The sequence below is a fragment of the Molothrus ater genome, chromosome 2 (assembly GCF_012460135.2).
Source record: "Molothrus ater isolate BHLD 08-10-18 breed brown headed cowbird chromosome 2, BPBGC_Mater_1.1, whole genome shotgun sequence".
Taxonomy (NCBI): domain Eukaryota; kingdom Metazoa; phylum Chordata; class Aves; order Passeriformes; family Icteridae; genus Molothrus; species Molothrus ater.
Genome location: NC_050479.2, coordinates 17,216,573 through 17,233,326, shown reverse-complemented (window position 1 = coordinate 17,233,326; position 16,754 = coordinate 17,216,573). Strand labels below are relative to the sequence as shown.

At 37.0% G+C, this 16,754-nt stretch overlaps 1 protein-coding gene across 1 annotated transcript in view; it reads right to left on the bottom strand.

Annotated features, from left to right (window-relative positions):
* The window catches only part of CTPS2 (CTP synthase 2), a 59,064-nt gene extending 42,316 nt beyond the window's left edge, over nucleotides 1-16,748 (bottom strand). The window contains exons 1-13 of the mRNA XM_036383197.2: nucleotides 16,534-16,748; nucleotides 14,918-15,123; nucleotides 13,401-13,571; nucleotides 12,975-13,075; nucleotides 11,062-11,178; nucleotides 10,284-10,367; nucleotides 7,704-7,784; nucleotides 6,217-6,368; nucleotides 5,804-5,936; nucleotides 3,648-3,736; nucleotides 2,800-2,894; nucleotides 1,915-1,977; nucleotides 1,258-1,301 (exon numbers count right to left, since the gene is read on the bottom strand). Of these exons, the coding sequence (XP_036239090.1) occupies nucleotides 1,258-1,301; nucleotides 1,915-1,977; nucleotides 2,800-2,894; nucleotides 3,648-3,736; nucleotides 5,804-5,936; nucleotides 6,217-6,368; nucleotides 7,704-7,784; nucleotides 10,284-10,367; nucleotides 11,062-11,178; nucleotides 12,975-13,075; nucleotides 13,401-13,571; nucleotides 14,918-15,101 (1,314 nt within the window). The 5' untranslated portion in view covers nucleotides 15,102-15,123; nucleotides 16,534-16,748. The remainder of the gene's footprint in view (nucleotides 1-1,257; nucleotides 1,302-1,914; nucleotides 1,978-2,799; nucleotides 2,895-3,647; nucleotides 3,737-5,803; nucleotides 5,937-6,216; nucleotides 6,369-7,703; nucleotides 7,785-10,283; nucleotides 10,368-11,061; nucleotides 11,179-12,974; nucleotides 13,076-13,400; nucleotides 13,572-14,917; nucleotides 15,124-16,533) is intronic.
* Between the last annotated feature and the right edge of the window lie 6 nt (nucleotides 16,749-16,754).

Sequence of the window (16,754 nt, the reverse complement as noted above, 5' to 3'; positions counted from 1 at the left end):
AGAACCTTAATGCAGCTCAGAAAAACAGAATATCCATTATACATACTGCAATGATAACACTTCCATCATAAACAAGTATTAATCTTCTATGACACATTCACTCCATTATTTTCTTAACTTTATGTACACATAATTTTCTCTTTAACAATCTACTTTACTTGCCCTTGAATGTAAACTGCAGATCACCCAGTTAAATATCATTAAATAAAACTGACACTCAAATTAGATAAATACCATTAAATAAAACTGACACTCAAAAAGCTCTAGAAATAAGGATGCCCCAGAATCCGTCTTCTGTACTCTATCTTCTTACAACCTAAAATTCTACAGTAAGCTTTCAACATCTTCCACATTTTACAACACATTGCTATTATGAAATTGACCCCTGCAGTGGAAGAGTACATTTTTGCACATAGTCAAGGAGAAAGGAAGAGACCTCTAACTACGGTAAGGCCACAAATTTGATGCCAAAAGTTTCCCTTCACTCACCTGGAGACTTCTCCAAATACCACCAAATTCTAGCAGCAAGTCTCTCCTGAAACTCTGAAGGTCTTTAATTTACCTTCAAAAGTTCAGACTGGATTATCTTTCCTATGCAAACAAGAAACTTTGAAAAACTGAGCAAATGCTCTATAAGCTTTACTACTTATAAATTTTACTACAGTTATAAGTTTTACACTTATAAGTTTTACTACATTATTAATGCAGTGAAATCCACTCTAAAATGCTATCATCAGCATATGATGCAGAGAGCCCTGCCATATCTGGGGCATTGACAGTTTTGTCAAAAGGAGAACTGTAAGATGCATGGGGAGGATGGGTATAGTGATTATTTATACTATATATATAGGAAATGCAAGAATTTTTCAGCCCATTTCCATTTAATCCTTATCTTGTCATACAAATTTTTATTTTGGTAATAGCTTGTGCTACATGTTTCAGGTCCCTTTTATATTTTATTCCCTAGTAAAGCCAACTTAATAATAATTGTCTACTCCCAGCATGAGTTTACACACAAGGAAACCATAAGAAAAATTACAAAATTAAAGCTAAGGCAATTCACAGAAGCAAATAGGCAGTGGCAAGACACTATCAAAAGAAAATACCTTTCTAAACAATACTGAGTAAGGACAGCAGATATCACCTCATGTCCTACCACATAGAAATATAGATAAATTTTAACTAACACAGAGTAAACTCCCTTTTTAAGAAAGGTGTATGTTCACAAAACACATGCAGGGAAAAAACAGTACTTACAACTGGGTTTTTTGTGTCTGGGTCAAATTCTGTAGAATTTGCATCTGGAACAGAAGTTCAAAGTAAACACAGTACATTTGCTCTGCATGCACTACAAACTCATAAAAGCTCTGTGGCATTTCAGGGCTTGTCTATATTTATGTTACAATCTCATGATTTGAAATGCATCCTGCACCACTTTTGAAGCAATCATAGGAAGCATATGACCTCAGACACATAAGTTCCCTTTCTTGCTTTCTAAAACACTTTTCTCCCAGCTCTTAGAATTAGAAATTCATTGATAAGTTAAATCTCTTCATACTACTACTGAATGGCTCTTGCTTGGCCCCTCTGGCTAATGAGAAGGCAAGTGAGAAAACCACTTCTCAGCTTCAGCACCCTTCAGAAAGAGACTACAGAGGTGAACTCTAAAGCACGCTTTCTTCTACACTCTTTAGATCAAAAAGCAGGTTTCAAACAATGCATATAACAAAGAGTTCTTACTCCCTTGCACAGAGAGGTAGCACAGGGTACTTAGCTGAAAATGGTCTTGTTGCAAGACCTAAGTATCTAACAACCACAGGATCTGTAAAGAGTTTTAATAATAGACATACATTTCACACAGAGAATAAAAGTTCCTCTAAATAAATCATATTCACACCAGCCTACTGAGCTCACCTTCCCAATTCAAACAGTTTCTTGCAAATTCCACAACTGCTAACTGCATTCCCAGGCAAACTCCTAGAAGAGAAAACAAAAACTCCAGAATTTCCAGGCCAAAGAATGGGACTGACTAAGTACTTGCTGCTCTGTCTTAAACTTGACTGCTTTGAAATCTTGGTATTCATTGCATATACACAGACTTACAAAAAACCTAAACCAAAAGTGGCTGCTCAATGTAAAACTCACACTTCAAACTTGGCACATTGTAAATACATGTGACACAATTATGCACTTTAAGCCCTTTCAAAGATATTTTATTTCTCTCATCTATTTCACCAATAATTACTGCAAAGAGAAACAGAAGGTGAAAGCCTGGGTACATCCAGATTCAAACTTTGCTTTGGCAACTACTCAGACACTTAAGAGTAAGAAATGTGGAGTGGGAAGCAAAGCCTCAGAGGCACTTACACAAACAGCACTTAGCTTATAGGCCAGATGATGTCTTTGGACTTTACTGTAATAACATATACCAGTAAATAAAAAAAAAAAAAAAAAATTTAATATAGCAAAAGTGGTCCAAAGACATTTATGTTTTCTGCAAACTGTTTAATAAAGAGAATTATAGTGATATAATTACAATGAGAAGGAAAGACTCTCCACTTTTGTACATGTAAATTAAACCTTTGCAGATGGGATTGTTTTTTTCCCTTCCTCATACAGCAGATGTGGTACAAGACTATGCTCCTGGGGATTCTTTACATGGCAGATAGTCACAGCATCACACATACTTCCCTAACACAGGATCCTTCTCTAATGTGGGGGTTTGTCTTTTTTTAATCAAATCAATTAGCTTGCTATACATCTCCTAAACACAGAAATTTCTCACTCTAATGATCTTACCAAGAAAAGGCTTTTTCTTTGTTCTTGCCCAGGAGATAGCTTGGAGTTTGCCTTCTGTTCCCCGAATTCCAAAACCTCCTGGGACCAGAATGCCACTGTAATGACAGCCATATATAAAAGAATTAACATGTAGAATCAAGCCAGCAGAGGAATCCACACAACTTGAAGACTATTGAAGTTATAACTAAGCAAGCACAATTCATGAAAGGCATGTTTTATAAGAACATTCAGAATACAAAGACATTAAAATTGGAGATTTGTTTCATCTACCTACCCCAATTGTCATCTGACCAATATCACATTTCACAGTGAAATTCCCACTGCTTAAATAAATAGTGCTCAAATAAACTAGCTACATACTCATTGCTTAAAATCCTAACACCCAAAATTTAGATCTTCTAATACCAAAAAAACTAAATGCATCTAGACAAGAAACAACATCACTTTAAAAATACAAATTGAAATCCTAGCAATGATTCTTAACAAAAACATTTGTAGGGTGCATTTACAAGCAGCTTTCACTATGCTGCATGTTGACAACAAAGCTTTGACAACTGATCTGCACTGTAAAGAAAGGATATCCAAAAAAGCAAAACAACAACAAAAAAATCAAAACCCTAAACCAACAACCAAAAAAACCTGCAATTTGTCTAAAGAGATTGAGCAGACTTTGAGGATACATGTTGATACTTCAATTTGCTGAAGCTTTTCACCACCCATTCAATTTCATATAAGTAACAAAAGTCTGGATGCATTGAGAAATTATTTCATTTACTGAATCATTTTTCATCACATGAAATAAATATCATGGTCTACATTTGGGATACAGAATGCCCAATGTCACTTACTCTGCTTTGCACAGTTTGTGCCATGCCTGGTGATATTTCACTGAGTTCTCTGCTTCCATAGAATGTTCAAGTTCTGTTGAATCTATGTACTAATAGAGAAAAACATGCAATGAAATGGTCTCTTCTTCCACAGAACAAGTAGCAGACAGTATATGATCAAGTGCTAAGAGAAATTATTAAGAGTTTCAAGTGAATTTGCCAATAAAACTGTAACAACTTCACTGAAGACCCAGTATTTGCTTTCAAGATCCAGTGTTTGCTCTAACTGCAGCAATCTGTGCCCTTTTCTTTGCACACAGCTCAGGAGCTGTGTCTGCCTGCAGCCCTGTTTGGCACCCTCCAGGGAAGCAGATCAACTAGAATGCTTTGCAACTCTGAACCCAAGTTACCCTCCTAGGGCAACCAGGGCCAAGCAAGGAGTGGTGCTGACCTCATCCTGCCATCCCAATGGGATGTGGCCGGGATGTTTACGTGTCTGGCTTTTGGGTGCCACAGCTTCTCCAATCTTATAATAAGACTGGAAAAATATGCATTGTTTGTGAGAAAGGTGTTCCTGGGGACTCTTGGGTAGAAAGGAAGAAAGAATCATTACCTATGCCCTACTGGAAATGGTCCATTAGAATCTCTAGTATTACTAAAAAGCACGGGTCCTGATGCACCACTAGAGTGAAGTGAGGGGACAATGTACTGCACTGGGGACACAAAAGATCAGAGTTTGATTCTGGGTTCTGTCAGCCTTTTTCTCAGATTAACATAATTAACCACATTCTGATGTAAAGTCCATCCTCCATAAAAATGAGATCATCTGAAATGGCAGAACTCACCTGTGTGCAGAGAAAGGCAACTGACAAGGAGATTGCTGAAAGTTTCCCAGACAAGACTGCTTTCTAGCAAATATTTTCTACTTTTTCCACATTCCAGAAGGCATCAAAATACAACAGAAAAATAACTACTTTTGAATGTTGCTATTCTATACTTGAAGAATATTACACAACCAACTAAAAAGACACTATGATACTGCAAGGTTGGAAAGAGAAACTAATGACAGTTGGAGTTAACTGTATTTTCCTTGCCAAACATATTAAGAAGGAACATTTATCAGTTAAAGAAGCATCAACATTTTGTCATTCAGATTAAGCAGCTCCTTCACAGTATGGGATTATACTGACAGCCTTTGGGCATAAACAGTAAAAAGAGATTTGGACATGCAGTAAAGTACAGTGGGAACTGTGTCTGTTAACATTGCAACACTGCACTGGAGCTCAGCAGCCATCAGTTTTCATGTTTGTTAATGCAGAAGTCCCACCAAAATTAAGACCAGCAGCACATGAAGCTTGCTGTACATTTGCAGACAGAGCAGGCACATTTCACCTTTTTTGCTAAAAGCAAAGTTATTTTTCATATCATAAAAATTTTCCCCTCTGCAGCTGTCGGTACGAAACCCTACAGTGACACAATCATGTAGGGCAGAAAGGACATTGGGAAGTCTCAAGCCTCACTCCCTACTCAAAGCAAGTCAAATTAGAGCAGGCTGCTTAGGATCATTTCCAGTCAGGATCTAAAAATCCCCAGGGATCAATTCTGGCTGTTCCCATTTTCTTGTTTCTTCATGCACACACAAACAATTTTTTAGAGTATTAGCTAATACTCTTCCCAGGGAACAAGAAAAGGCTGACCACCTGCCATTTCCCCAAGACCTAATTTGTGCCTTTTTTTTTTTTTAAGACTGGTACATTTGCCCTTTTCTAGTCATAAAATAATTAGGTTGGAAAGGATATCTAAGATCATTGAATCCAACTGTTAACCCAGGACTGCCAAGGTCACCATAAAACTATGTGTCATGAAAACAAGTGAAATCTAACTATTACAGTAAATACAAATTTGAAGATAAAATTTGCTTTTTCATCAGATCCAGTTTTGGGTAACTTCTGTGTTCCTTTCAGGTAAGTTTAGTTCCAAATAAAATAATTAAATCTGTAAACATTTCTTTTAAAAAATTAGATGCTTGGCCAGTCTGTATTTATCTGCATGTTTCATTTTCTAGTTTTCACATGAATTAAAACTGCCACACATGATGGGAACTAGTAGGTTACCACAGAATGATACAACAGTAGAATCAAAGCATTACTGAAAGCAAAAGCCAGAAATATGCTCACCATTAAATCCAGTTTGTAATTAATTGCCAATGCAGAGTGTTCCAGAGCTTTGAAAACAGATGCATAGCAGTCACTTAGTTTTGTGTACTTGCCCACGAGAGCTATGGAACACACTTTCAGCAACCTTTCGTATCTGACAAAAAAAAGTTCTTCAGTTACTACACCAAATTTCACAAAAAAAAAAAAAAAAAAAAAAAAGAAAAAAAAACAAAAACCATTTTAACAGCATTTGCTTTTTCTTTAACTCCACAAGATATCCCTTTAAATTTCCAAACTGCCAGTGGTTTTAAACCCAGACCATTCACAAGTGTCCATCAGCACTAACCCAGTCAGTCCAGTTTGGAGACTTCATAGCAGCTAAAACTGACCTGGAATTACAACACTTCTAGAGAAAGCAGCAGGATGTAGAATACCTGCAAGCCATTTTCTTCCACTTCATTAGAAGATCACTTGGCTGGTCATCAATAGGTAAATTTAGCCTCTGTTTAAAATACTTAATGATGCCTTGCTCCTCCAATAGGATTGGTACTCGGTAAGTAGAAGAAACATCATGAATAAATATCACCTAACAAAAAAAAAGGCAGAACATAAAAAACTTATGTAAATTTTTCATAGGAAACATTCATTCTACTTTTGGATACTAGATGCATTTTTTATTCTACACACATTCTGGTTTTTAAATATCTTCCTTTTGAATGAGCAGGACAGAACAGCTAATATTTAAGATTACATTAAATGTACAAGAAAAAGTTACTCAAAAAGTAAAAATGTGGTTTACTTCTCCATCATACCATCATCCAGGCTTGCCAAGCCTACCAATGCATCAGTTTTAATGCAAACATCTGGCCCCACAAACACTCATGCTTGCTAGCAGTTCCTTCCTCCCCTCTTAAGCTTGAGGAGTATTAAGCATGAAAGCGAGAAAACAAATTAAACCTAACAAAACAGACCCAATTTAGTTGTGACAGTCTCCTAAAAGTATGTTGTTAGTGAACTAGCGGATGTAATTACTGAGTACAGTCCATCTAAGGACCTTTTTGTTCAGAACACATTTACAAACTGCATCCAAGCTGCCAGCAATTAAGGTGATTGTGCTTGGTTTACCTGAGATCACAGAGCTCAGAATCCTGAGCACAAGTATTCTCAAGACATGTGTACTCTGTTTGTTACCCTTGAGATGCTTCTGCTCATCACAAACTTTGTACATGTGTGTGCTGCCCCGTGCCTCTCTGTGTGCCCATTCAATCTGAATCTGTTGTACCTTCAGCATTATCCAGTACATTGAAAAGTAAAATGCTCTCACTTGGAAAAATATTTAAAGAGCAGTCAATTAATCAAAATTAACATTTGAATAGCAATTAATTGTAAACTATTGGGGGAAAAACCACACATGAATTATAGGAGAATATATAACTGTACCATAGATGCATGCTTAAGGGCATAATTAGCCCATTACATATAATCACAGTAAGAGTGTTCATGTGGCTGTTGCTTATATCTGTGGACATAAGCAAATCACCTAGCTTTAACCACACTTTGTTCATCCATTATTATATTCACTTGAGATGATTTATGGGCAATAAATACCTAATAATAAAAAATTAATAAAACCAGCCATAGTTGTGAAAACTGTACAGTTTCATGCTATGTATAACAACTAACCATGCACTCAAAATCTATTTTTATTAGCTTTTACTCAACACACATTTAAATTATTAATGACTGTCTGACATAAAACTTAACATATATACTCCTGATATTTTGAAAATGCTATGGCATCCATAATAGCAAGATAAAAATTATAAAAACAATCACATATGAATGAAGCAGTCAGAAGTTGAAAAGAGAAATGCACAGAAATATTTGTATACTTTCCCACATGTAATATTGAAGCACAGACCTGCTCAGGCTCCACATGACAAAACATGGAAATCTTCTCCTTCACAGCCATCTCTATAGGTTTTGCACTTCTGCAGACTATCTGTCATAACAGAAGGAAAAACTTCAAATATTTACTAGGCAAACCAATAGAAGATCCTCAATATTTCATAGTGAAATTCATCTCTTTTGGAAGCAGAGCACAAACAAATGTCCCTTTTTTTACTCTTTCCCCCCTTTTGGAGTTCTACGATATATCAGAGCTCACAAATATCTACTAGCAAGGCAGAAGCAAATCCATCACCTGCCCATACTGACCAATTTTCATTCATCTTTCATTGGAATTCTCTGTAATATTCCTTCCTCATATTCTTCTTTCTTGCAGCTACTCTTTGCAACACTCTTTGCCACAAGTCTAGCAGCTCTAGAAGTATAATATGATGAATCAAAAGAAATATTGTAATCTTATCAGTAAGATCAGATTTAAATTGAGAGCAATAGCATTTAGCTTACATGCATGAGTATTTCAGTATTTCACCATCTTCTTAATGTAGACATGATGACAAAAACGAGGCCAAAGAAGAGAAAACTAATTGATAATTGTATGGGGTTTTTACTGGTGCTAGTATTTTTTTGACACATTTAAGCCCCGGTAATTTTAGAAAATATTGATAATTTTTAACCAATTGAAAAAATAATTACATGCTTTAGTGCTTGTTGGAAAGGGTCTTTTTGTGCATTATGTAACTCCAGGCAACTAGATCAAAATGCAGAACCGCTCTAGTAAAGTGCTACTGATTACTCAGTCTACTCCCTTCAGTTACTCTGAAACCTGAAAGTATAACAAAAAGTAGGATGAGCCTGTTACAAGGCTAGTTTGTTACTTTCCCTGTCTTTCAAGCAAATGCAACTATTTAATTCATCAAGCCCTTTTGCTCAGAAGCTTGTAGCTGCCCTTTGATCACCTTGCTAATGCAGCTTAGCTACATTGATACTGATGGAGTCTAATTAACTTATCCTTAGAAGTAATTCTAGAAACAGAAAAAAATGCCGAGTATAAGGGAAAATTAGTGTACTTTTAGATCAAAATGTAATTAGGAAACAAATTGTACATTCTATTCACTTAAGCACAATTCATTCCTGAAGTTTAGTACAGTTTGAAGCTTGAAGGTATAATTTATAAACCTTGATAGTACAAGCACATGAGTAAACCCACTTTGAAATCTATCATCCATTTAAAGTTAATGCAGACACAGAAATCAAAAACATCAGAGCCAGCACAAAAATAGCGTGGCTACAATAAAAATGGGAGAGATGCACTGCAAAGGAACATAACACAAAACGAGGAAAAATTGAATCCAACGGGGCAGCTCTGACAAGTGCAGACTCTAAGTGCTGCATCAGAGCACAGGATCTCTGCAGCCACAGCACAATGTCCATTTGGCACTCAGAGCAGCCTGGGCAGAACAGAGGCTGGGGCACATAGAGCTGAGCAGCCCCTCCGGGGATGCCCGGGAGCAGGCAGGGAGGCAGCAGGGATTCAGAACTGGATGGAACAGGCTCGGCTGGAGGAGCTGCTCGACGTGCTGCCTGGCCAAGACAGCAACCATTTAAATATTGTCCTGAAGCAGCACTCAAGGAACTTTATGAGGGCACCAAGAGGCTGCACCTGAAGTGAGAGCTGTCCCTGCTTCAAGTGTCAACAGCAGCAGTCAAAAACCAAAAATGATACTGTGCTCCTGGCAGTCCAGAACTGCCCCAGGCAAGAACGCAAGATGCAAGACAGTCACTGTGTTTGTCTGTTCTCCTTTTATTACACACACCCACTTAACAGGCTTTTTAAAGAAAATTATTTTTTGGTGGGGAGGGGGAAGTCAGGGCCCTGGCAACTGCCTTAAAAGCCTTCAAAAAGAACAGGCAACCTTCCCTATGCAATTAGCACTTCAAGAGGGATTTTGGAAATTACACCCTGAAACTTGGAAGACAGTACAGCATTACATTAATAAAAGTCTTTCCTTCCACAAGCTGGTTACAATTATCATGTCACAGCCACTTCACACCAAACACATCTTACACATACCCTATTTCCAAATCCATTGGTTTTGTAGTTAAAAACACATTCATTCATAAATGCAAAATTAAAGAGCTCAAAAAAACCAGAAAAAGCACAACAAAAAATTTAGTTGTGTGACTATCTTATAAATAGTTTTTCTTTTTTGAGGATACACACATTGCTTCTTCTTAATAATGCAAAAAAAATCTGAATGTTACAAGACAGAAACATTCTAGGTCTTTCTACAAAGTGAATTCGAGATTTCAATTATTTTTAGCAGTGAAGAATTATTTTTATAAAAAAGATGCCTTTAGAAGAACCTAGCTACAGTCCCAAGATATTGCAAGAAGTTAGTTGAATTAAGTTAGCTTAGAGTGATTTTCACTAATTTGATTTCCTGTGGCTTTAATGGAGCCATGCAGCACGTATTTTGCATTTCTTCTAAAATTCTCATTTCTCCTGAGAGACTATGGCTTATTCTTTGAACACAAGTTATGCAAGGATATTTCTAGATGACCTATAAATAAAAATCTGTATTTATTGACTCACCAAATCTGGAGACAAGCCTAAACCCCTCAGTGCTCGAACGCTGTTCTGTGTTGGTTTTGTCTTCTGTTCACCAGTAGCATTAGGCTGAAAAGGCACATTTTGAAAGCTCAAATAGCAACTAACATCTGCTAACAAAGCACTTACAGATTAAAAGACAAAATGCATTGCAAGTAATAATATTTGCAGGAAATAAACATATCCAAAGAGAGTCATAATATGCCAAAAACAGAAATTACACCACTGTTATCACTTGTATATGAAATACTGTGATGAAACCGCAGGGTTCCAATTCAGGTCAAGTTTATTTTGTTGTTTTTGTTTTCAGAGAAAAATTTCCATATAATTGGTTTGGACAGAAGAAGAAGAAGAATATTCCAAAAGTTGGATTTGGCTAAAAAATGGAGAATGTCCAGCACAGCACAAAGCCTCCAGTGACTGTTTTTGAAATATTCACATGTAATAAATAATTCTGTCCTCAAATACACAGAATTGATCCTACCAATTGCTGTTCAATTCTCTAATCCACAGCTGTAGTTGGTAATTATCTTTTTGTCTGTAGAAGGTGAAATCTATCATCATTACAAACCTTTGCTAACCAAAATATCCCCAGTGAGTTGTGAAGCAAAATTTAGAGTTCAAATGAAAAAATACTTTCAGTCCTGTACAAGGAGTTACAGTGGTCTTGACTTGACTCCAGCATTAAAGGGTTAATGAGACAAGGGAACAAATATAAAGCCAATATAGAGTAAAATTTATATTATTAATTCTAATAACTTACCTGTGGTACTAGGCTAACATGGATATTACAGAAGTTCTCTCTTTTTGCTTTGAACTGAAACTGTCTAAATGCTTCAACAAATGGCATTCCTTCAATATCTCCAATGGTTCCACCCAGCTGAAAAGGAAATGGATATGTCAGAGTGGCAGAAAGCAAAAACAAAAGAAAAAAATGTCTCATGTATTTCAAGATGTTTTCTGAAACTTTTATCTGAAAAAAAAACCTGACAATTGAAATTTGCAAAAATACTCTACAAAGTGCTTTCATCTACTCTGCACAGTTTGTTTTTGTGGAAAACATTAAACAATTTTCCAGTTTTGTTATGTTCACTTTCCACCAAATACATAAGCTTCCCAGGGGAAGATGTGTGGTGCTGCTGAATAATACATGCTTCACACTTCCTTCAAAGTGGTGAACCAGTAATCAATAGTTAGGCTGATGCAAAGGTTTTCGTATAGGAAAACTTTATTTCCTGTCAGATTAAAAAATACTTGCGATTAACTAGAGACAGACATTTCTCAATATTATCATGGCTTTCCAACACCAATAATTGTTTATTACCAAACCAAAATGCAAGACTAAATCCATGCTGAAATTTATTTATAGAGACAGAAATTAGATGCCTTTCAAGGACACAGGGAGCTATAGCAGACTAAGCACTGAATAAAGCAGCTTTGCACACAAGTCTGATGAAATAGCTGTATTCCAGAATGATCTTTTTGTGCCACCAAGTGGTTTTCGACAGAATTACATATTTCTGTTCATCCAGTACCAGAAAAACTGACAACTATATTTGCACACCACACATATTTAGACTAACTCCTTCAGGATTTTACAACGGAAAAATGTTACAATTATTTTTAGAGTAATAAAGAAAAATAATTTTGTCAGGCTAGAGGTATAAATGTAACAAAAACAAAACAAAACAAAACAAAAAAAAAAACAAACCTCCAAACCAAAACAGAAAAAAACCTGAAAAAACTGTAGTTAAAGGACTGATATGACCATCATTCATTAATGTTTTTGTGCAACTTCTATATTTACTTTTTCATATTTGTTTTAAATTAAATATTTGACTCCCACTGTGAACATCTGAAAAAGATCTATAGGTATACTGGTAAGCGTATCTCAATCAAGGCAGATTCTTCTGCATAAGAAACACAGTAATTCTGCTGCTGGGTCACAAAGTTTATGGTACTATTGATTGCAGTGGTCACTACTGGCATTAAATCTGCGACATGTTCTGTCAAATTCACAACCATAACCTTTTTTTCATTATTTTCTGCTGTAATAGTACTACTAGCAATTACTGGCTTTCATCCAGGTGTCTCAGTGCCCTACTAAGGGTGGATCAAAATCCTTGTTTCCATTGTGCAGAACATCAGCAGGTTAAGTAATTAACAAAGTTGCCACAAAAGATAACATCAGAAAGTGGGACACAAACTTACACATTGTTTAAATATATTCCTTTAAGCGTGACCACAAGCAACAAGATGAACATTTGAAGTTCTATGGAAACTACAATGTTAAAGGCTGTCCTACAGACCACAGGAGATTTCAGGTATTACACTGGTTTTCTCAATACTATTAACAGTATAAAGCTTCAGTCAAACATCTGGATCTTGGAATAGACAGTTTACATTACAGTAACTGCTTGAATTCTCTAAGTTGATGAACTCTTAAGAAGCTCGATTTCAGCTGTACTCTAGAGTGGATTCAGTCAAGTAAATGGAAGTTGTAGAGATAAGACCATGCCTCTCTTTCAGACCAAACCAAAGAACATAGAACATGTTTTTGAATTTCTGCTCTCCATAAAACTTCAATCTGACCTCTTTACAGTAAGGAGCAAAGAGAAAGCAAAGAAGCTCATTGTGGTCACTGTAGATATACAACCTTAAAGGTTCTATACTTGCCTCAATTACACAGATTTGTGGCTCTTTTTTGTCATCATCCACAGGAACTTTTGCCTGATTCATTACCCATTCCTGAACTGCATCAGTAATGTGTGGAACAACTACAAAACAAAACCAAAGAAGGCAAGCACAGCTTACTTTAGGTTCATATACTAATTTTTGCATGCAAAAGGGGAACAGCGAACAGAAAGCCAAGAAGAAACTACTAGGGGTCCTTTCTCCATTTCTCCTTTCCTTGAGCCCAGAAGCCAAACATTACAGGAATATTCCATATCTTTTGGAAGGGAGAAAGGAGGAAAGTGGAAGAGCAAGAAGCAACCTGTTCTAGCTGATCCCTTCTTTTGTGAAGACCGAATGGACTAAAATTAAAAATATACAAAAATTAAAAATTAAAATTACAAAAAAATGCAAAATTAAAAATATTACCTTGAACGGTTTTTCCCAGATAATCACCATGTCTTTCTTTATTAATGACATGCTGATATATCTTTCCTGTAGTGATATTGTTATCTTTATAGAGGCTGATGTCCAAAAATCTTTCATAATTTCCCAAATCTAAGTCAACCTCTCCACCATCATTTAATACAAAAACTTCACCTGAAAAAAGAAAGCAAAAACAGACAGAAAAACAATAAAATAATCAGAAATTATGAAGCACACAGCAGGAATTCCACAGACATCTTAAAATATAATGAAAAAAAATTCAATTATGTATGACAACAACATATCAATAAAGTCCATAATGCAACCCAAGCTGCAGTCAGTCTGTATGACTTAATATCCAAGTCAGTTTTACATCTAATGTCCATCCTTCAGATACATATAGTTTTGCAAATAAAATGTAAATTACATTGCCAAAATATTTAAGCCACATAAATATTTAACCAGCATTTCAACAGCAGAGTAATCCTTCACTGGAAGAAAACAACCTCTAGGAATCATAAATCAGCAACAAATAAAATATTCATTTACTGGTAGGAGAGAAAAACTATGCTTTTGTAAGCATGAATTATTATACATGTTAAAAGTGTTTCACTATAAAATCTTGTTGATTGGATCTATTTTAAAGATTGAGGCTTCGATCAGGAGTAAAGTTATGATGAAGAAAAATGCTTCTTCAAACATAATCACCATTTCTGAGTCAATTGTTTCATCCATGTCCACAGCAAGGGTTATTTTTGACCCTGAAAAATCCACTTAAAATACCCTTCAGCTTCACACTTTTCTCAGCCCTCTAAAGAGTCTCTAAATTCTGAACCTAGTCAACTTCTTACAGAATTCAAGTTACTAGATCTTGAGGTAAAAAAGGCTGGAAAGCTCTTCAGAAAAACTATAAATATTTTGCCATGACCCAACAAATCAATGGCAAAACAAGTTACATCACTAATGCAGAAAAAAGTGGGCTACAGAAATGTATATCCCACTAAAGTACAACACTCCACTTCAATGAAATTAGGTTCTCTAAGCTTCACTAATGTTTTTGAATAGATTTTTTTTCTTACTAAAATGAGAACTTTTAAGCTAACTCTCATGAAGGCACTTACACTAGAAGGCCCTGATACCCAGAGAACAGCATTCTTAAGTAACTCTTAAGGACTTAAGTTTCAAGTAAGTTTCATAGCACTATTTAAAAGGGGTTTTTAGTCAAGTTGAACTGAAGACAGCATTAACTGAACAAGTCTTACAGCTAGGATTTTCCCAGTGAAGTGGTATTTTAGAGAAAGGAAGCATCTGCTCATAACAGTATCTTCAAAAACACAGGCTTCTGTTTCTTAACTTAGAGCAGACAGTGTCCTTGAGAACACAGAGTAAGCAATAAACTTTCAAAACAATGATAAAACAACTTGTAAACACCATACTATTTGTTTTTAAAAAATAAAACCAGAACACATTGTTGGAAATACAAATGTTTATGTGAAAGAGAACAGCACTTATCTTCATACCATGTTCATATGGTGAAAAGGTTCCAGCATCTATGTTTATGTAAGGATCAATTTTGATTGCAGTGACACGAAGACCACATGATTTCAGAATGGTGCCAATGCTGCTTGCTATGATCCCTTTGCCAATGCCTGAGATGACACCACCAGTTACCAGGATGTACTTCATTGGAAAATCAGCACACATGCACAGACCTTGAGCTGGAAATCTAAAACCACAAAGATGCATACCTAATGAATGTACATTCATGTCTGGGAAGGTCACAGACTCAATCTGCAAAGATCTAAATTGAAATAACCTTCATCAACACACAATAAAAATGACCATTCTGGAATCTGGGAGCAGGACTCACCTCTCCGAGGCTATACACCAATCTGTAAGATAAAAACCTGTCTTGTCCCTATCCTAGGTTCTGATGAGGCTGATCAACACCCAGAGCCAAGGTATTAATTTCTAGATAGAAAGGGGTGCTGGGTGGCAAATCCACAAAAGTACTACAAAACTTTTTACTATTTATACATTTTAGCAAACAAAGGCACCAGTGTTGATCAGCTACAAGCTGCATTTTTCCACCCATCTGGGACAGGATGACATGTATCTCATCTGTAAACAAATTCACATTCCGTTCAGGCGGCTGAGGCTAAGCACTGAACAATTTCTGAACAGTGACAGCATGGCTCACCACAAAGCAAGAACTCTAGGACCAAGAAAATCTTTCCCTAATTAAATATCCAATTCACCCAAAACAACATGCAACAGCATTTGATATAACAGCCCTCAGAATAAATCAAAGCAGTGTGGTACCTCAGCTGCTGGTATGAAGCAGTAGATAGCCAATGAATGTATTAATTCTTCTTTTTATGATACTAAAGTAACATAAATAAGGCCTGGATCTTCAGGAGACTGAGTTCAGGAATGTAATAAGGCATGCTATCAATGCTCTTACATTTCTGGTAAGAGGAATTAGTAAATTATTTGCTTGTCAATATGATTGAAAAGACAACCATAACCATTAAATGCATTTAACTCAGGAGAAAAAGGAACACCAGGGGTTAACTTTCCCTTGCCATTTAATTTTAATATGCAATTTTTTTAATAGCAAAGATTTTAAGACTTGGACCCTACTACCTCTGTTTCAGGCTATTCCTTCAAAACTCAGCCAACTTCACTGTCAACATTAACATCATAAACATCTCAGCCATTTTCAAAGCCCTTTTCAGGAAAACGGGGGATAATTTCAATAACGGTATAAATCTTGAGTACGTGCCACTTTAGAACTCTTAAATCTTGCTTACAGAAAGCAAAATGAAAAGTTTGCTGTGATTTTAGCAAAAACAGCGATATCCTGGCAGCTTCACGAAATGCTTGAAATAGGTACAGAGAACTGCAGGTGGTCTGGGAAATCTCTTGTAAAAGATGAAGGAAATAGAGTTAGGGGAGGGAGCGCTGAAAGCGAATACTGGAAGAAATCGTTTTGCTGGGGAGTGGCACACGAATTGCTCCGTCCAGCCTTATCCACGGGAGCCGCCGCCGCCAGCCGGGATTTGTGGGCGCTGCACCCCAGACGCGCCGCACCGCGGGAGCGCTCGGGCCGAGCAGGGAGAGGCCTCAGACTTACGTAGGTGTTAAAGGCGGCTGCTCCGAGCGGAGCCCGGCAGCGCGGAGCAGGAGAGCGCGCCGCGGGAGAGCCGAGCCCGGCGGGGCGGGGGCACAGCCCCTGCAGGCACCGCGCCTCCCAGCGCAGCCCCGGCAACGGGGACGGACTCACGCGGGGGGCCGGGGACCAGCGACAGCCCCGCTGGGGACAGCCCGGCCGGGACCGCCCCGCTGGGACTTCCC